Source organism: Gymnoscopelus braueri, assembly GCF_963280865.1.
Source record: "Gymnoscopelus braueri genome assembly, chromosome: 14".
In the NCBI taxonomy this organism is placed as follows: Eukaryota; Metazoa; Chordata; class Actinopteri; order Myctophiformes; family Myctophidae; genus Gymnoscopelus; species Gymnoscopelus braueri.
The window spans coordinates 50,596,385-50,617,871 of NC_137619.1; the positions used below are offsets into that span (position 1 = coordinate 50,596,385).

Genomic DNA, 21,487 nt, shown 5'->3' on the forward strand with positions numbered 1-21,487 from the left:
CTACGGTTCAAGTGGTTGAAGTAAAAAAAAAAAGAGTTAAAAAGAGGTTCCTGGCAGCCCCCCTGAAGGAACTCTGATGACCCACTAGAGGTCACGGACCCCCTGTTGAAGAAGACCCCTGGTTTGGGTGTTGTGGAGCGCGCTCAGAGTGTTCAGAATGTGAGTGGAAGGTTAGGCCTCCTTCAATGGCTGCACCTTTTATGGTCGAAGTGCTATTTCATTATGATTATTATTTTATGAGATGGCAGCAGATCAATAGTGATATTGAGGTAAGACAGGGGAATGGAGACAGTAGACATACACACGCAAACACACAGGTGCGCACGCACACACACACACACACACACACACACACACACACACACACACACACACACACAGTGGCAGAAGCATGAAACCCTTTAGCATGAGCATGTTCATCAATAGTGCACACGTGATATCGGGTTCAAAAACGACACCGTTTAACAGATTCTTTTGACATCCCAAGTCGTTGGAAGCCTCTTATAACCAACCTATGTACATGTCCTAGGCTGCCAAAGACAAACACTAGTAGATTGCACCTATAGCCTAGTTCTGTGATGGTATGGAGGAGCAGCTAGTATTTAATGGGGAATACCACTCATTTCATTAATACACCTTAACACATTGACCGCCAGAGGTTAATCTCATAATGTACTCACCAGTGCCAACGTTTTATTGTTGTTTTTTGTTTTTTTCACGTCGCCATAGACCTCGTTAAAATCCTTAAGATTGATCTGTGCACTGTTTGTAAACATCGCGGACATCTCCCTGCGTCTACCAGTCCAAACCACGTGTCAAACGGGGCATCCATGTTGTAGTTAGAACGGTTTATGTTAAACAGTGATCAGCGAGGAGAAAAACTACAATCGAAGAAAATGGCGTCTCAGTGTGCGCTTTAGAATGGGAGCCGGCGTGATCGTCAAAACCGGATCCCAAATAATTCTGTTTCCGGTGGTGTTACAATGAAATGTGCCGTACTAGAAAATTGAAAAAAGTTTTTTTTTTTGAAAAAAAAGGAAAAAGCACCACAGCCCGTAGGCTACGGGATCGGCGCTTTACCGTTGGATTTAACGGCCCGTAGAACTACGGGCCCGGCGGTCAATGTGTTAAAGCTGTTGTGTGGAAATAATTAAAAAAAAGTCCCCCCCTTCTATGTTGCCTAGAACTGGAGAATTGATTGTTGAGGTCATGTGATCAGTGACAGTGACTGTTTCAGCTGGAGCCGGTGAGATTCCCCATTCTAGTGAATGCAGCAGCCTAGAGGGCGGAGCCAAAAGTACACCGTACGTATGTCACTGATCACATGGCCTCAACAACCAATTCTCCAGTTCTAGGCAACATAGAACGGGGGGAATTATTAAAATTATTTCCACACAACAGCTTTAAGGTGTATTAATGACAGTTCAATGTTGAAAATGAGTGGTATTCCCCTTGAATGACTTTGGTCATACAAGCTTCCTCTAAGCTAGAGACAAAGGTGCAGGCCACTTCAAGAATGGAAACTGATTTGGAGCCTTCGTTGACAACCTGGTCTCTCACACACACACACACACACACACACACACACACACACACACACACACACACACACACACACACACACACACACACACACACACACACACACACACACACACACACACACACTCAAATAAAGGTTTGGTTTCTACTCTCATCATCAACATGCATCCAACGACAGAGGTTGAGTCAGTTGACAACATGCCAACCCATCAATCAACTCCTAACGAGGACTGCTTGCAAAACAAACATTCAAACTTTTCCCGCCATGTTAAACAGAACATAAGCTCCACCGACCTCCACATCCATGTTAACAACTCAAACCCTACATGGTTGACCGGAGCCCCTCAGGGGACTAGTCTATTTTCAGTTTTCTGTGCATGTGGGGAAAGCTTTCGCTTCGCTGAAAATAGCTATTTTCGGCAAAAGCTTTCCCCGCAACACGGACGCTGGGATTCAAAGTGGTCAAACAGAACATAAAGGCTCCACCCACCTCCACGTCGGACACCTTCATGCGGGTGCCCTCTTTGCCCACGAAGATGTCGTCCACGTCCACCAGGAGGTGGCGCTCCAGCGACAGGCACAGCCGCTTGGCCGTCAGGTAGGCGATGGCGTCCACGAACACCAGCTTGTGGAGCCAGTAGTTCAGGTTGTTCCCGAAAAGGACCCGCTGGATGCCGTCGTGGAGGCCCAGGTCCTGGACCACGGTGGCGTGCAGGGCCCTGGGGGTCCCGCCGGGGCCCTGAGGGTGCCCGGGGGCCCCCGCCAGCGCCTCCGAGGACTTGGTGCTGGCCAGGAGCACCGGCTCGTAGGTGGAGTGGTTGGACTGGAAGACGGTCCAGTCGTCGCCGGGCAGCGGGCCCTGCTCCACCTTGCATTGGAGGGATGGAAGTATGAGTTAGTACTGCACACCATCCCCTGGTCGTAGTTATGTGTGATAATCACCCTTTTAGACCTGGAAGGCCTATACATTACATTACATTACATTACAGTCATTTAGCAGACGCTTTTATCCAAAGCGACTTACAATAAGTGCATTCAACACAGGTAGGCAAGAAAACTACTAATCACCAGAAGTCTTAAGTGCATTCTCTTCTAAAGCAAGCAACTAAGAGTATACCTAGCACTAAGGTAAAAGTGCAATATATCAGCTACCTACTTTCTTAAACAGATGAGACAAATAGGAAAATCGAATGAGCAAGAGCTAAAACTAATAAGTGTATCGAATAAACAAGATCCAATAAAACAAGAGCTCGTACAACTAATTGACAACAAGTAGGCAAGGCGAAGAGGAAGGGTCTGGGTAGTGTTTCCTGAAGAGGTGGGTTTTCAGCCTGCGGCGAAAGATGGGCAGTGACTCTGCTGTCCTGACATCAGTGGGGAGTTCATTCCACCACTGTGGGTCCAGAACAGAAAAAAGCTGTGGCCGTGGTTATACATTTCAATCCGGGAAAGCATCTGTGTCACTTAATTTTTTTTACCTATAAATATAGAAACTTATTTTTTTTCCTGAAAACTGATTTAGAAGGCATTTCATTGCTGTCGGACAGAAACCTATTGTCTCCATATTCTAACTGTTTTTTTCCATAAATTAATGCCTTACTTGCATACTACACAAAAGTACGTAAAGTAGCAGATCTACAAGCTCGAAACGCAGCGCAAAACGACACGTTTCGAGACACAAGGTGTCTGAGACACAAGGTGTTTGGGGGTGTGGCCGAGTCCACCATTACCTTGTAGGAGCGAACACCACATGTATCATGTATGGATCGTTTACAGGGATGGACGTTTCTGTCCTATAGCACAACCCTATGGTCTAAGTATCTGTCCTATAGCACTAACCTATGGTCTAAGTATCTGTCCTATAGCTGCTATAGGACAGATACTTAGACCATGTGTGCTATAGTACAGCACTAACCTATGGTCTAAGTATCTGTCCTAGCACTAACATATGGTGTTAACAGTATGGTGGTGCAGGGACCTACAACATGACATTTTTCAAGCTAATGAGCCACAAAAAGGAGCTAAATCCACAAGGAGTACCTTTGTTTGAATATGACGTCGATTCCCTTCTCCATGTTCATGTCCCGGGGGCGTGACTCTCGCTGTAGCTAAATGAATAATGGTACGATCTCTACATCTAGAGTGGTTGCATGCGTACCTGGTTGGGCCTGGTGATGTAGAGCAGCGGGGCGCTGGGGTTGATGCGGTAGTCCCTCAGGCCCAGGTGCGAGTGCAGGAACAGCGGGAAGCCCTTGAGCTGCGCGCTCAACAGCGAGTTCTCGTTGGCCCTGAAGAAGCCGATGACGCCCACGCCGTACTCGGCGCAGTACTTGTCCAGCAGGTCGCGGTTCCACGCGTCCAGGTTGACGTACTTCAGCACGTTCTCGTAGATGACCAGCGCGTAGCGGCCGCGGTTGCGCTCCGTCAGCGTGGGCATGTCGCCCTTCCCCGGCGCGATCTCCGTGTGGTAGCGGAAGCGGCTGGACTCCAGGATGGCCACGATCTCCTGGCCCAGCTGCGAGTAGATGCTCTCCACGAACACCAGCACCACGGGCTCCGTGCGCGAGTTGTCCACGGGCTTGACGGGCCGCAGGCGGCCCTGCCGCGGCGGCAGGAAGAGCGGCGCGCGCTGGACGCCACCGCTGGTGCCGGTCTGGACGCCGCCTCCCCCCACCGCCCCTCCCCCGCCTCCGCCGCCGCAGTCGCTAAAGGGCAGCGGGGGCGCCTCCTTGATCTTGGGGCTGTTGGACACGTAGTAGGCCAGGAAGGCCATGGACAGCAGGCAGAAGACGATCAGCGCCAGGATGAGGCGGTGCAGCTCCAGCTGCCGGACGCCGCAGAGCCGCCGCCGCCACGCGGCCATGAGCGCCGTCACCATGCCGACCATGCCGCGTCCGGGGAGGGCGGAGGAGGAGGGGGAGGGGCTGGCAGGAGGAGGGGGCGGAGCCTGGCGAGGGGGGCGGCGAGGAAGAGGAGGAGTCAGAGGAGGAAGGGGAGGAGGGTTGAGCAGCAGACACTGACACTGAGCTGTGCGGAGGAACAGCCATTTACGCTAGGTCACCATGGTAACCCCAGAGCCCATGACTGTGTCCCTCTAGCCGTCTGTCGCTCTGTCTGGCTCTCTCTCTGTCTCTCTGTCTGTCTCTCTGTGGACAGTGGACAGCGCTGGCTGCAGCCTGAAGGAGGGATGCTTTCAGTGAACAGCAGCTATCAGTGAGTCACGTTTTCTCTCTCTTTCTCTAGACCCCCCTCTCCCTCTCTCTCTCCCTCCCTCCCTCTCTCCCTCTCTCTCTCTCTCTGAGACTCGTCCGTCCTCAGCTCAGCTTGCAGTCTAAGAGGATTGGGTTTCTCCCTCTGTGTGTGATTCTTGCACGCCCACACCCACCCACCCACCCTCCCTCCCTCCCTCCCTCCGTCCGTCCACCGCCTCTCCCCCCTTCCCTCCTCTCCTCTTTTCCTCTCGGTGGATCAGCAGTTTCTCACACGGCTCTCTCTCTCTCTCTCTCTCTCTCCCTCTTTCTCTCCGTCACTGAACAAACACACGCCGCGCGCACCGATGTACACACCAGGTTGTCTGTGGAGTCACACGCTCGTTTGCGTGTGTGTGTGTGTGTGTGTGTGTGTGTGTGTGTGTGTGTGTGTGTGTGTGTGTGTGTGTGTGTGTGTGTGTGTGAGTATATCTCAGTTGGCTCTGTCAACTGGCATGTGTGGCTCTGTCGCTCAGGCACCTTGTGCGTGCCCAAGTGTGTGTGTGTGTAACTTAAGTCACTCCGGCAGATTGTGTGTGTGTGTGTGTGTGTGTTCAGTAGGGTCCGGGGCAGGGGTCCGCAGTGTAGCTGTGACAGTGACAGTGACAGGGGCTGGGCCCCCTGTGGAGACCCCGCATGCTCATCTCAGAGACCCACCAAGACCCCTGGAGAGAGAGAGAGAGGAGAGAGAGAGATGGAGAAAACAGGGAAGAGGAGATGGAGGGGGAAAGGGAGTGTGAAAAAAGCGGGGGAGGGAAAAGCGGAGGGGGGAGAGAGAGAGAGAGAGAGAGAGAGAGACGGTGGGAAGTAGATTAATTAATTCCTCGTTGCACATTACGTTTTTTTGCAAACAGAACAAATTAACTTGAGGCAGAATGGAAAAGCGTTTCAGTTGATTGAATGGCTCCAATGTGACACAGTACATTATATTTACACTCCGTGTCGCTTGGCTTCAAAATGTGATCTATACAAAAGAACAACATGGCAGCGACTCAGGAGGCTGCCTTGGAATCTGAACGTTCCCGGATCAACCCCCCCCCCCTCCTGGCCGCGTGTCAAAGTGTCCTTGAGCAAGACACTGAACCCCTTAACCCATTCAGACCGGGAACGCATGTGTGTCATTTTTAGATTTCTTTGGGCTATTCAAAAATAGCAGATCTACAAGCTCATAGCGCGCTATGAGCTTGTAGATCTGCTATTTTTTAATAGCCCAAACGCTATGAGCTTGTAGATCTGCTATTTTTGAAAATGTTTGAAAATTTGCGCAAATCTTTGAATATATATATTTTTTACGTGAACATTTTTTACTCATGTTGCAACTTCTGGGGGTCCTTGGAACAAAATATTTTTGCGATAGGGGTCCATGGCCAAATACATATAATTTTGGGGGTCCTTGACATGAAAAGGTTTGAAAACCACTGATATTACAGCAACATACGTTTTTTTCAAACAACTGTTACTGTTTAACAGTTGAAGACATTTATAGATTCCCCAAAACAAAATATTTTAGTTAAAAATGTTCGCTTTAAAGATATATATATATATATATATATATATATATATATATATATATATATATATATATATATATATTCAAAGATTTTTCAAAAAAAATCTCTAAGATCTACAAGCTCATAGCGCGGCACTCGGTGCCGCGCTATGAGCTTTTAGATCTGCTATTTTTGAATAGCCAAAGAAATCTAAAAATGACACACAGATGCGTTCCCGGTCTTAATGGGTTAACTTCTCCTGATGAGCAGGCTGGTGTCTTGAATGGTTTCCTCTGCCGTCGGTGTATGAATGTGTGTGTGTGTGTGTGTGTGTGTGTGTGTGTGTGTGTGTGTGTGTGTGTGTGTGTGTGTGTGTGTGTGTGTGTGTGTGTGTGTGTGTGTGTGTGTGTGTGTGTGTGTGTGTGTGTGTGTGTGTGTGTGTGTGTGTGTGTGTGCGCGTGCGTGCGCGTGAATGTGAAGTACATGGGAGAATGTGAAGTGCTCTGGAGAACGGCGCTATATAAATACAGTGAGTCCATTTTATTTATACAGCGCCCATATAACATCGCAGCTCCCGGTGCTGTTGGCACCATGTAGAACAAGGTGACTTTAACACTCATGGCTGTGATATTATACAACAGTGGTTCTCAAACTTTTTCATGTCAACAAGGACCCCCAAATTGACACTTATTAGCCCGCGGACCCCCATTTGAAAAAAATATGCCAAGGACCCCCATAAGAGAACATTTTTACGGCTCTAGCAGTGATTCTCAACCATTTTAATATCAAGGACCACCAGTTTGACATGCATTAGGCTACGGACGCCCATTTAATGGCATTTCTATCTCTGGGACCTCAATTTATATTGTAAAATCAATGTTAATTTAACTCTGAGTGTACAAATGGAACCAAATGGACCTGTTAGCGTCCATTTGGTTCCTTTTGTACACTCTCAGAGTTACAGACCCATAAGGGTCCATTTGGTTCCTAACTATCCATCATTTAGCTGGGGACCCCCTGGAACTCCGTCAAGGACCCCTGGGGATCCCCAGACCCCACTTTGAGAACCAATGATCTATCCAATCCATCTATCTATCTATCTATCTATCTATCGTATCTATCTAGAACAGCGGTTCACAAACTTTTTTGTCCGTGCACCCGCTGTTACCACCCGACCTGGCTGACACACCCTATATGCAACATATATGTGACATACTATTCGAAATTGGCCGCCTGCATATATGTCTCTACATTTAAATATATATATATATATATATATATATGTATATATATATATATATATATATATATATATATATATATGTGGAATATATGTGTACATATATAAGCTATATATGAGACATATATTTCCTATAAATCTGCATATATGAACCTGAATACGGCATATGTGCAGCATATATTTTGCATGTACTTGCAATATATTGGCATATTTGTTCATATATTTAAAATAACACCATATCGCCACCATAAGCCTTTTCATGTCACGCACCCCCTAGAGGGCGCTCCACCACAGTTTGGGAATCCGTGATCTAGAGGGAGCGACAACGGAGGGAGCGACAACGATCTGGTACCACCCTAAATATAGAACAAATATGGGAAAATTCTAATGCTCTGCCGAAAAATTTGGAATGCCCCGACACCATCCATTAAAAGATGTAAATCACCCGTCTCTTTTAAAACTGGCCTTAAAAAAAATCACCTATCAGGAGACCACAATGGGGATCTAAATGCAATTTCCCATAGAAAGGAGGTGTAGTTATTTTGACTAATAAAGTATTCAATCAATCTCTATCTCTCTATCTAACACACATACTGTACATACATATATACAGCACATACGCAGTGCATTACAATCATTCAGATTATAATGTGAGACTTGAGACACTGAAGGTGCAAACAACTGCAGTTGCAGGCTACCTGTGTGGGTCTGCCACACTATTAATGTGATTAATCAGGTTAACAGTCCCTCCATGTATTAGAATGGGCCAACTAATCAGGCCGCCCTGAGGCCTGACACGCCTGTGTGTGTGTGTGTGTGTGTGTGTGTGTGTGTGTGTGTGTGTGTGTGTGTGTGCGTGCGAGACCAACATACAAGTATAGTCAAATTTGAGAAATTGTCTTTGTGAGGACCACCCAGGAAAGAGAAATGGTTGTTTTATGGATAAAGGGTTGTTTTGGGCTTGAAATTAGTAAAAGACAGGTTAGTAAAATGGCAGATATACAGGCAAACCCTTTAAAATGTGGGGGGGGGAATGTTTTTGTCCTAAAAAAAACACAGTATAGAAATACAAATGTGTGTCTGTGACAGAGCGAGTTGAATATATATATATATATGTGAGAGAGAGAGAGAGAGAGAGAGAGAGAGAGAGAGAGAGAGAGAGAGAGAGAGAGAGAGAGAGAGAGAGAGAGAGAGAGAGACACAGAAAGACAGACAGAGTAACTGAGAGATACAGCAACAGAGGAGACAATAAGAAGATGCGGAGAGACAGTGCATGTGGACACACACAGAGGCAGAGAGAGAGAGAGAGAGAGAGAGAGAGAGAGAGAGAGAGAGAGAGAGAGAGAGAGAGAGAGAATTCTCCTGGAAGCTGAAAATAGACTGGCTGTCGTACACTTAGATAACATTACAGGTGCGAAGCAAAGCTGTGAGAGCTTACAGGACATGTCAATGATTACTGTACACTCTGTGTGTGCGTGTGTGCGTGTGTGGCGTGCGTGCGCGTGTGTGGCGTGGCGTGCATACTGCTGTACGTGCTTGTGAAAGTGCAAGTGCACTCTTGCTTGAAATGTCAACCAATCAGTGGCTATCGTTGGGGTTTTCGATTCTCGTGTAACTCTCAACTCTGACAAGACTCGTCAAAAAAGTGACAGTGGGAATGTTGAGAGTAGTAGAAAATGTCAGAAAGTAGGGAGGTGTGTGTGAGCCTGCGCGTGTTTGTGAGAGAGAGAGATGATAAACAAACGGTGTATAAGGGGGTATCAGTGGTGCTTTGCAGGGATATTTTTCCTGACCTACGAGAGGACATTTTAGGGGGGGGGGGGGGGGGATTTCTCATACATATCATATGTTTAAAATATGTATTGTATTTATGTGGACTGAATATGATGTAATACAGAAATACCTCTGTTACATACATTGGCAAAGCAGCAGCGCCGTGTTTTGTGTTGTGCGGAGCGCGATAGCTGCCCAGTGACACTCGTCGGGGGGCTGCGAGTGGGCGGGGAAGTGGTACTGTACGAGGAAAAACAGGGATGCATGTGCGTGTGTTTCCTCTCCAGTCCACCTGCAGAGGACCAGCTAAACATATACTACCCTATAACTAGACTGGGACTAAGTGGGCCAACCCGGGTCACCACAGTACAGAATTGTATACAAAAATGTAAGACACTAAGAGACAGACAGACAGACAGACAGACAGACAGACAGACAGACACACACACACACACACACACAGTGTTGAGGTTCTGGGTATGGCGAGTTCATTGGGTTCAACACAATCTTCAATTCATTTGCTAATGAGAGAACGTTGGTTCTTAGTTAATTGCAGTATATGGACCCTTCTCCTATACTCGACAGTACGTCTGAATAATGAATCATAATATTGACTAATGTGTTTTAAAAGTTGCACGAGGCTGCATTTTTCTTTATTTATTATCATTTCAATCAAAAAGCAAGGTTTTCCTTGCCTGTTGGGCAGAATGTCTGGCCTATAATATAATGCACATGGGAGAGAGAGAGAGAAAACAGTCTAATTGTATTCAAATTGCATTAGCGTTCTCATTTACATAACCTGCCTTTCTCCATTGTTTCAATACGTTAGGGACGGGACAGTTAGACGGTTAACCGTTTAACTGGAATGTGTGTCACTAACCGTTTAGGACTTAACCGAAATTAACCAAAATTAACCAAAATTAAGTCATACAAATAAATAAAATATATCAATAGAATATTAATGTAATGAATCACTTAAATATAATATATAATTATTCCTCATACACTATTTTACAATACCCAATAAAGAAGAAAACGACCTTCCAAAATGAGATGACCTAATGTATGTTACAACACATGTTTTAGGCCATATTTGAACTGCCCACACATAGGACTGCAAATGTATTTATTGATATGACGTCATAGACAGACGGTTAAACACGTTTAACCGCCCACAGTCCAAAGGTTAACTATTTACCAAAAAAGGTCCAAATGCCCATCCCTAACCCTAGTCCGCTAACCCCAATTCCGGGGCGAACATTTGTCGGAAATAGCCGATCCACAAGTTCACAAACACGTCGCGTTGTTAAGCTTGTGGATCGGCTATTTTCGGCAAAAACAGGAAGGGACCTAGTATAACGCCTTGGGGAACTCCAGTCAACTATGTACAGTGGTGGAAAGTAACTAAGTACATTTACTTAAGTACTGTACTTGAGTACAATTTTTAGGTATTTGTACTTTACTTGAGTATTTCCAATTTCCAGTACTTTTACTTTTACTCCACTACATCTTAGAGGCAAATATTGTACTTTTACTCCACTACAATTATTTGAAAACTTTAGTTACTAGTTACATTTCAAATATAAATTATTACATTATAAAACATACATTAACCACTTTAGCCCTATTTTATTCTATTTGAAAATAGACGATCTACAAGCTCACAACGCATCGCCAGCTTGTAGATCTGCTATTTTCAAATATTTTTGTACTTTTACTCAAGTAAAGTTTTAATTCCGGACTTGTACTTGTAACAGAGTATTTCTACATTGCAGCACTGATACTTTTACTTAAGTAAAACATTTGAGTACTTTTTCCACCACTAACTATGTATATAGGGTTTAAGTGGGTAAAGCTCTCTCAAACAGTATAGACGCCCTGAAGTCAATGTCTTCTTCTAGTTGTATACGCATAAACAATTAGTGTCATAATTAGTGACATAAATTAGCGGCACAATTACAGGCATAAACAATATGCCCGGTTCGTTTATTGGACTAATAAAGGCCTAATTGTGAATCAATTACTACTTTGGCACAGAACGCCTTAGGCCTGATTACCCATACGCATAAACTGACCAAGGAATACTAGGACCTTCAATAAATGACATTTTTATTGATGCTTGTTTCAATACGTATTAACCTTGTTTTGCTGACAAACAGACTGCAGTGGAAGGCCAATCGATGGCGCGCACCACACCAAAACAACAAACTGGCAAGGCTAAGCATAAGCACCCATGAATATGGATATTCACCCCACAGTGAACACTGAGAGGGTCTGTAGCTAAATAGAAAGATACAGCTACTGTACTGCACACGGTACTCAGTGGTGGAAAGCAGTGGTTCTCAAAGTGGGGTCCGGGGACCCCATGGGGGGTCCTCGGGGTGATTCAAGGGGGTCCTCATCATAATTAGTTAATGGCGTCATAACACAATCATTTTAACGACTTTAGCCATATTTTATACTTTGAAGATTTTTTTTTTTACATTTTCAAAGTATTGGAATATTTTGAATATATATATATTTTTATACAAATCTTCTCTTCTGGGGGTCCCTGGCAAAAACATTTGGAGATCCGCAGACAAATACATAATCATTTTGAAGGGCCCTTGACAAGAAAAAGTTTGAGAACCCCAGGTGTAAAGTCACTGAGTACATTTACTCAAGTACTGCACAATTTCAATTTTAACTTCAGTATTTCCATTTCTTGATACTTAACTACAGATCTCAGATGCTAATATTGTACTTTTTTTTACTCCACTGCAATTATTTGAAATGTTTAGTTACTGGTTACTTTTACACATTTAGATTATTAATAATTAATCAAATGATTAATCAAGGAATCTTCTAAATATTTTTTTAACTATACTATTCTTGAAAAAACATCATAAATAGTGTTTTTTTGTAACACTATAACTTGCTACTTTCTTATTTCCAGCATGATACTGATTTAGCTCTTCGCTCCATAAATTCAGATTAATGCATTATTCCGTTTCTATTGTTTCCAGAAAACCACAGAGGAACAAGCTGGTCCATTTCAGACAGGCTGGGCTCTGTCTCTCTCTCGTTCGTCACCAACGCATGTGAACCAGTTTGTGTAGAACCGAGCCAAGGAACGTTTCTAACCAAAGCCTGCAATTTATTAGACAATTACACTGACAAAAAGATAGGAGGCCGAGCTGGAGGCGACAGAACTGAGGATGCTACGATTCTCATTAGGAGTGACCAGGAGGGACATCATCAGAGGATCAGCCCAGGTTAGAAGGTTTGGTGATGAAACAAGAGGGGTGAGGTTGAGATGATGAGGGGTGCATTGGGAGAAGGATGCTGAAGATGGAGCTGCCAGGCAAGAGGGGAAGAGGAAGGCCAAAGAGTGAAAGAGAGGACATGCAGTTGGCTGGAGTCTAGTGACTGAGGAAGACACAGAGAACATGAAGCAGATGGAAACAGTTGATCCTCTGTGGCGACCCTTGATGGGAATTGGTCAGAAGGAGCAGTTAACTAGTGGTATCATATCAGTATAAATGACCTGGTGCACAACAAATGCAGGCCTTCGAATCAATCATACACTGGTGGGAAGGAGACATGGATGGTATTTATTTAAGAGGCTGATATTCAGCCTTGTACACAAAGCCTGCTTTGAGCATAGAGAGTAATTAGATTATGTGTCTCTTCCCAACAGACTCATAACTTTAGTCGTGGGTTTCCACAAGGTGAAACATAACCCGTTTCCTGTCCAGGTTCATGGATGGATACCTCATTATCTCCAAAACTGTTACTTTTCAAGATTCAAATTGAAAAGTAGCAAAAGTAGCTCTGTGGATCTGCTACTTTTGATGCTTTTGTGTGACGCTGTAGTATGATCAAGTAAGGCGTTCATTTACGAAAAAACACAAAAAGGACAAATATGGAGATAATAGGTTTCTGTCCGACAGCAACGATATATAGGTTTTTCAGAAAACTATTAGGATTTAGAAGACATTTGTAGAATCGGCCTCAGGTCTTATGGGTTACGGCACAGAGCCGATTCCCCCCTATGTGTGCTGTGTGTGCACATTTGGTCAAATATAGCAGTGGTTTTCAACCAGTGGTCCAGGGACCACCAGTGGTCCTTGAGGGGGTTCCAGGTGGTCCCCAGCTAAATGATGGAGCGTTGGTAACCAAATGGACCCTTATAGATCTTTAACTCTTGAGAGCGTAAAATGAAACCCTTACGGGTCCATTTGGTTTCATTTTACTCTCTCAAGAGTTAAATTATTGCGTTTCCCTGTTATCTCTCCTATTGGTACAAACATCAATACAGCATTGAATTGTGGACAACATCGTATCCAACGACAACACAAATATTCCAAGTCTTGGGTCTGAGAGTCTAAATGTCATCAAATGGTGGTCCATGGCTCAAATGCCGAATAAATAATGGACCTTGATATGAAAAGAGTTGAAAATCACTGAAATATAGTATACCGACTATTTCGTTCATGGGGTAGGCAAGCTTTTAGGCACGGGTTCCAAAAGGGGAGGGTGATCACTGGCCAGGGTGCCAGTGATCACTGGCACACTGGCATAAGAGAATTCTTCTTTTAAAATAAAAGATTTAAAAAGAAAACGTAGTCAATTAAATTAATCCCCTCACATCTATATGCAAATTACATCCTGCAAATAATTATACAAACTCTGACTGCAGTGAGAGTCTGGGAGATTGATGGGTTTTTGCTCCGAGTCTAATGATCATTACAATGTCCTGATTTGAAAGAAAATATTTCTAAAGAAGACGAACCATCTAAAAAGGTTGTTATGTATACTATATGGACAATCAGAATCTGTTGGAAATATTTCATTTTGATGAGCTGTCACAATGAAATGTTGAATGTCGATATGGCACACTGACTATCAAGAAAAAAACAAAAACATGGCACTTCATGTCAAAAAGGTTGCCGACCCCTGATCCAGAACATCGCGAAATCCACACAAGAGTTTATACGATTTTCAACACGGCAGCTGTAAAATGAGGGGGCCATTATTTCCCCTGATGGAGCTCCACACAGAGATGATACCATTAACATCCAAAGGCAGCAAGCATTCTGAATACCGCTGCTGTCTGGCAGAAACCTCCTATCTCCATGTTTCAGTAGGGCATACAGTACATTTTTTGGTAAATTAATGCCCTACTTTGTCACACTACGGTACATCAGTGTCAGACACACTGCGTTCAGCTCATCATCAGCACACAGCACTTAAAGGATCGTCTTACTGCTCAGACGTACTAACCAGCCCTGTGACCTGGACAAATGTCACCTTGATAGAGAGACACAGAGGTAACACAGAGAGAGAGAGAGAGAGAGAGAGAGAGAGAGAGAGAGAGGCTCTTTCCACTGCAAGAACAAAGTGAACCATGTCGTGATGTTTAACGCATTTCTCAGGTTCTGAATTTTGTTTGTATATTACGTCGCTGGCCAAGCCAAAGTGCAGTAACGTTTTTGGAAACACACGACTTATTTGTGTATCCCAAAGGTCAAATTAGCCTTCGTGATTTTGGGGGATAAACAATTACCTCAAGAACAGATGTACAACTAGTGTAATATCACTTATATGCCGATATCTCATTTGGCTGACCAGTAAAATCACTTTTAAAGCCATTTTTCAGTGATTTCTTTTTTCGTAGTTACTGCACTTTGGCTTGGCAGGGCAGAGTGGTTCTCAAACTTTTTCCATGTCAAGGACCGCCAAATTGATATATATTTGACCACGGAACCTCAACTGAAACTGTTTTGTTTTGAAAGACGATTTATGTAAAAAAAAAAACACTTAAGATTTTTTGTTTTAATGTTCAAAAATAGCAGATGTAAAAGCTCACAGCGCGGCACGAAGTGACGCTCTGTGAGCTTGTATATCTGCTATTTTTGAAGAGCCAACATATAAAATATGGATAGAGTGCTTAAAATTATCGTGCAGAACCTCTGTGCATACTCTGTTTCAAATAAGGCTCTCAGACCCTCATTTTAGGAGAGAGAGAGAGATTCACAAACAAGGGAATAATCCAAAGTGCGATAGAAGTTGAGGCCTGGTTCTACTCGCTGTGTGTGCGTAGGTGCCAGAGTCCATGGACACAACATTGTTCCGATCAGACTAAAATTAGTGCCTGCAGACAGACATGCATACAATTAATAACACACAGACTGAAGTCAATACAAGACAATGTAGTGAACTTCCTTCCACACACACAACTGAAGGACTTGTGTCATTGTTAGAAGAACGGTCAACTGGCAAATAGTTTTACTCTAATAACTTCACTCATTTATTTATGTAAGTAAGCCTTGCCGCAGTGGTGGAAAAAGTACTTACCCAGTGAGCCATAGTCGTCTATTAGACCTCCGTCTAAAACTGGGTTATAATTGGTCTAAAAGTGAAAGTTTTTTCAACGTCTATTCTTAGCCTAGACGTTCATTAGCTGTTTTTTAAGCGTCTATATTTAGACCGTTTATATTATAGACGTCATTTCAACGGCTATAAAAAATTAGACGTCTAATAGCCCCAAAAATGCTCAGTGGGTAAGTAAAAGTATCAATACTGCAAGGTAGAGGTACTCTGTTACAAGTAAAAGTCCGGAATAAAAAATGTACTTGAGTAAAAGTACAAAAGTATTGGTATGAAAAAGTACCAAAAGTAAAAGTACTAAAATGATTGAAAATAGCAGATTTACAAGCTCACAACGCGTCGTGAAGCGTTGTGAGCTTGTAGATCTGCTATTTTCAACACGACACGATAACACGGCAAGTATTGTTTGACTTTGAGTGTATGCATGAGAGAGAGTAAATGCAGAACATTGAAATACTGCAGTCAACTTTTAAAAGTTTATACCAAGCTAACCTTTCCTATATGGATGTATAACCGTTTCTGACAGGAAATGCTACATTTTTATAGTTCTGTAAGATAGTCTTCCCTCTAAGTTGCAACTTTAATTAATTCCCATTCATATTTAATATTTAATTGTACATACATTGTTTCGTTTTGATTGTTTTGTTTCACTTGTGCTGTGGCAATGTAAACGTAGGTTTTCTCATGCCGATAAAGCTCCTTTGAATTGAATTGTTAGAGACACAGAGCGAGAGAGAGAGAGAGAGAGAGAGAGAGAGAGAGAGAGAGAGAGAGAGAGAGAGAGAGAGAGAGACCAGGACATAGTGATGAAGATGAAGGACACGGCAGGAGGAAAGGGGAAGGCTGGCAGACAACCTTCCATCTCCACAAGGTCGTCCAGTATTTTGGGTGAATAATAGGGCTGCCACACAATATGATTTTTGTTGACGAGGCCAGCCGTCCCAGACCAGCACTAGAACAACAACAAAAACTAAGATTTATTTGGCTATTAAAAAATAGCGTTATACAAGCTCATAGCGCGGCACAAAGATTTGAGCAAATCTTTGAATATATATATTTTTAAAGCTCAAATCTTTGCTTCTGGGGATTCTACAAATGACTTTGAAAAAACTGATGTTGCTATAATCAGTGGTTCTCAAACCTTTTTCATGTCAAGGACCCCCAAAATGAATATGTATTTTGCCGCGGACCCCCATCTCAAAATATGTTGTTCCAGGGACCCCCAGAAGCAAAGATTTGATTTAAAAATGTCCGCTTCACACATTTTCCCGATTTTTCAAAAATAGCAGATCTACAAGCGGTACTCGGTGCCGCGCTATGAGCTTGTAGATCTGCTATTTTTGAAGAGCCCAAAACAAAATAAAAAAAATGACACAGTATGCGTTCCCGGTCTTAATGGTTTAAACCCCATGCATCGTATGGCTTTCCACACGGCAACAGAAAAGACACTAGCATAGAGCCTAGAGGGACTCGGCTCAACCATATGGGGTTTAAGTGGTTAACATGGATGAAACATCCAGTAGCCTTCCCTGAGGTCCGTTTATATAGAGAGCAGAGAGGAGGCCATCCTGTGTTTGCACCAAACATCCTGAAAGTGGAGCCATGAATGTCTGCGCTATTCTTAGCGTGATAAACAGCTTCAGGACACACTCACCCCTCACACACACACACACCCACAGTCACCTCTCCCTCTGACCAACAAATCCCCTCAAGGATGCTGCCTTTATGTGTGTGTGTGTGTGTGTGTGTGTGTGTGTGTGTGTGTGTGTGTGTGTGTGTGTGTGTGTGTGTGTGTGTGTGTGTGTGTGTGTGTTTGCACACACATGTGTGTTCGTGGGCCAAAGACAAATCATAACATCCCGCCGGTGTGGCTTGGAGGTCAAGAGCAAGTCCAGAGACAAATTACTAAGTGTGTGTGTGAGAGAGAGACAGAGGTGAGGAAGGGTGAGAGAGAAACAGGTAGAGAGAGAGAGAGAGAGAGAGAGAGAGAGAGAGGGTGGGGGGTTAGCAGGGCATCTGAAGGAGTAACTGGGTCAGAAAAGAAATTCCCTGAATGTGCCTTTCAGCCGTGGTTCAGTGTATTATTTCTACCACACAGTGATAGTTGTGGTTCAGTGTATTATTTCTACCACACAGTGATATCTGTGGTTCAGTGTAGTATTTCTATCACACAGTGATAATTGTGGTTCAGTGTAGTATTTCTACCACACAGTGATAGCTGTGGTTCAGTGTACTATTTCTATCACAGTGATAGGTGTGGTTCAGTGTAGTATTTCTACCACACAGTGGTAGGTGTGGTTCAGTGTAGTATTTCTATCACACAGTGATAGTTGTGGTTCAGTGTAGTATTTCTACCACACAGTGATAGTTGTGGTTCAGTGTAGTATTTCTATCACACAGTGATAGTTGTGGTTCAGTGTAGTATCTCTACCACACAGTGATAGCTGTGGTTCAGTGTAGTATTTCTATCACAGTGATAGGTGTGGTTCAGTGTAGTATTTCTACCACACACTGGTAGGTGTGGTTCAGTGTAGTATCTCTATCACACAGCGATAGCTGTGGTTCAGTGTAGTATTTCTATCACACAGTGATAGTTGTGGTTCAGTGTAGTATTTCTACCACACAGTGATAGTTGTGGTTCAGTGTAGTATCTCTATCACACAGCGATAGCTGTGGTTCAGTGTAGTATTTCTATCACACAGTGATAGTTGTGGTTCAGTGTAGTATTTCTACCACACAGTGATAGTTGTGGTTCAGTGTACTATTTCTACCACACAGTGATAGTTGTGGTTCAGTGTAGTATCTCTATCACACAGCGATAGCTGTGGTTCAGTGTAGTATTTCTATCACACAGTGATAGTTGTGGTTCAGAGTAGTATTTCTACCACACAGCGATAGCGGAGCATGCAGAATGTTTCACGGCGGTGTGCATGTGTGTCGTCCCAGGAGCGGAGGACTTTAGTGGCTAATTAAAACAAGCTAATTGGATATACACAGAAGGTACAGTAATTAGAAACACACACGTATCCCCACTGGAGGGAATGCGAGCGCAACTCCCTTAAAGCAATTAGCCGCGCGGTGCCTTCACCGACTGCCGCCGCGGGCCCGGGATGCAAATAGCATCCAATCACAGCTGGCACACAGCCACAATACACACCTACACTGTCACTACACAGCTAACCAGCCTGCAGATGACGGTAGGCTAACGCTAACCAGATGTTCAAGGACAGTAGGTCAAACCTATGGAGTGAACACACTGAATGGACTACATATGCATTGCCCACCAAAACAACAGAATTTGTTCTACAGGACACCAGTGGTGGAAAAAGTACTGGAAAAAAAATTACAAAAGTATTGGTATCAAAATGTACTTAAAGTACCAAAAGTAAAAGTACAAAAATGTTTGAAAATAGCCTAGGTATAAAATAGGGCTAAAGTGGTAATGTAATGTATGTTTTTAATAGTAATAATGTAATAAATTAGTAATAATTTATACCTGCAAAGTAACTAGTAACTAAAGTTTTCAAAAAATGGTAGTGGAGTAAAAGTACAATATTTGCCTCTGAGATGTAGTGGAGTAGAAGTAAAAGTATAGACAATTGGAAATACTCCAGTAAAGTAAAAGTACCTCAACATTGTACTTAAGTACGGTACTTGAGTAAATGTACTTAGTTACTTTACACCACTGCAGGACACCCGGTGTCGCTGGAAAACTCCCCTACACTTAAGCTGGACTCATCATAACCTACAGCAATGGTTCCCAAACAGGGGGTCGGTGCCCAAATGATTTTGGGGGCACTTGATTAGCTTAATGTGCAACATTGTTTTCTCACTCAACAGTAAACAAGTGTACAGGGTACCTGCACATTTCTAAAATGACTTGGTTAGACTTTTTTAATACCTAAAAAAAAAAGAAAAGAAAAAGACCATTACTACATCAAAAGTAACCAACAAACTATACTATAAAAGATGGTCAAACATTGGCCAAATTGTAAAATACTACCTAAGAAAGAGGCAGAATTTGTGAAAATAGCCGATCTACAAGCTCACTATACGAGGCGTTGTGAGCTTGATCGGCTATTTTCACCATTTTATCTGCGGAACCGAGTCAAACAAAATATAATGCCTCAACTCCTACAATTCCAATTGAATCATGGTTCTTTTCAGTGTATTGAATCATTCAGTACAGTTCAATAAAAAGTTTTGTTCAATTGATTCGTTCCCCAGTTTGCTCACTGAACTGGCAGTTATATGGTTAATGGACTGCATTATACAGTATAGAACCTTTCTCCAAAGCACTTCATGTATTTCACAAGACGGACTAACGGACACACACACACACACACACACACACTGACACACGGACAGACAGGGGCGAAAACATAGCCTCGGCCATGCCTTCGGCCTGGCGGAGACAATTATAAGATTACATTGAAAATTCCCTCTGAAAACGGTGTTCAAAGCAGTTGATTGAATGTGTTAATTAACAAGTAGACTGAGAGATAGAGGGAGACACTCTGACCCAAAAGTATCACTTATGTATACTAGCACCTGTGATTCAGAATTCAGTTTGAGTTGTTTAATGGAAGCATAAGCAGCCTCCACAGAGCTCTTCTGTTCAGCATGCTTGGTTCAACAGCAGCTCTGAAGGACAATATGACCCACTTTCAGCTGCCGAGGCCAAACTACTTCCAGCCAAAAGTAGTTCAGGAGTTCAAAATGTTAGTGTTAGTAGCGAGCGTGTGTGTGTGTGTGTGTGTGTGTGTGTGTGTGTGTGTGTGTGTGTGTGTGTGTGTGTGTGTGTGTGTGTGTGTGTGTGCGCTTGTGTGCGTGCATGTGCATGTGTGTGTGTGTGTGTGTGTGTGTGTGTGTGTGTGTGTGTGTGTGTGTGTGTGTGTGTGTGTGTGTGTGTGTGTGTGTGTGTGAGTCTCACCTCTAAAATGGTCTTAGAGTTGTGCAGCCCCTTTGACCCAGAACCATGCGGGAACAGACCTGGAGAAAGAAGACAAAGGAGAAGAAAAAGTGTCAAATACAAAATATAATTCCTTGGCTCTGCCTTCTGCCAACAGTCTCCAGAGTTTCCCAGGCAGAGCACAGAGAACAAAGAGGCCGTTCAGACTACCAGTCTGGATTCTAAATCTTTTCTCTTAGAGACTTTATACAAGAAGCTGGACAGACAGCAGTGCAAACGCTTCCAAAATGTTCCGGTGAAAAAAGCAGCTTGAGTTTGACAAAGCAGTGAGTGACTGAAGTCAATGTCCTGAATCAGCGTTTCAAATATTGTTCACAATTCTTTTAATCATAGTTGGGAGTTTCTCTGGAGAGCCTCCAGCAGGCAGACTCAACGTGTGGCTGGAACGTCCCGACGTTTAAGTGCAGAAACGCTCACCGACGACCACCCGAATTAACGTTCCAATCCATGTACCGTACTAATGCGCACACACACACACACACTTCACGTTTGTCATTCTTAACTTATGGTAAGTGATGCGCACACTGTGGCTGGACACAGCATGCATACACTGGCATAAACGCTATACAAACACACACACGCACACGTTTGTACTATAATTGTGAGCACCTCCACATTTTAGGATTGCATTGAAAAGGCGAATGTCTAATACTAATCCTAACCTGAATCTTTTCCTAATTGTAAAGGTCATTACACACCGGCGATTATGCGAATATACGCAAAATTCGACTGCGGTCCGAATAAATAAAAGACGCTTTTTCGCTCTGCGAAACTGATGTGGAAGCTTGCATTGACTTAATAAGGGTTTTTTTTTAAACGTATTATTCGCATGAAAAAATCGCCCCTGGTG

The 21,487-nt window shown here is 43.5% G+C and overlaps 1 protein-coding gene and 1 long non-coding RNA gene across 2 annotated transcripts in view; both read right to left on the reverse strand.

Annotated features, from left to right (window-relative positions):
* Positions 1-4,908, reverse strand: part of LOC308101100 (bifunctional heparan sulfate N-deacetylase/N-sulfotransferase 2-like) — a 55,522-nt gene extending 50,614 nt beyond the window's left edge. The window contains exons 1-2 of the mRNA XM_080450435.1: positions 3,701-4,908; positions 2,033-2,410 (exon numbers count right to left, since the gene is read on the reverse strand). Of these exons, the coding sequence (XP_080306561.1) occupies positions 2,033-2,410; positions 3,701-4,429 (1,107 nt within the window). The 5' untranslated portion in view covers positions 4,430-4,908. The remainder of the gene's footprint in view (positions 1-2,032; positions 2,411-3,700) is intronic.
* Positions 4,909-4,994: 86 nt separating this feature from the next.
* The window catches only part of LOC308101101, a 123,801-nt gene continuing 107,308 nt past the window's right edge, over positions 4,995-21,487 (reverse strand). The window contains exons 4-5 of the long non-coding RNA XR_013934487.1: positions 20,599-20,657; positions 4,995-5,455 (exon numbers count right to left, since the gene is read on the reverse strand). This is a non-coding gene — a long non-coding RNA (uncharacterized lncRNA). The remainder of the gene's footprint in view (positions 5,456-20,598; positions 20,658-21,487) is intronic.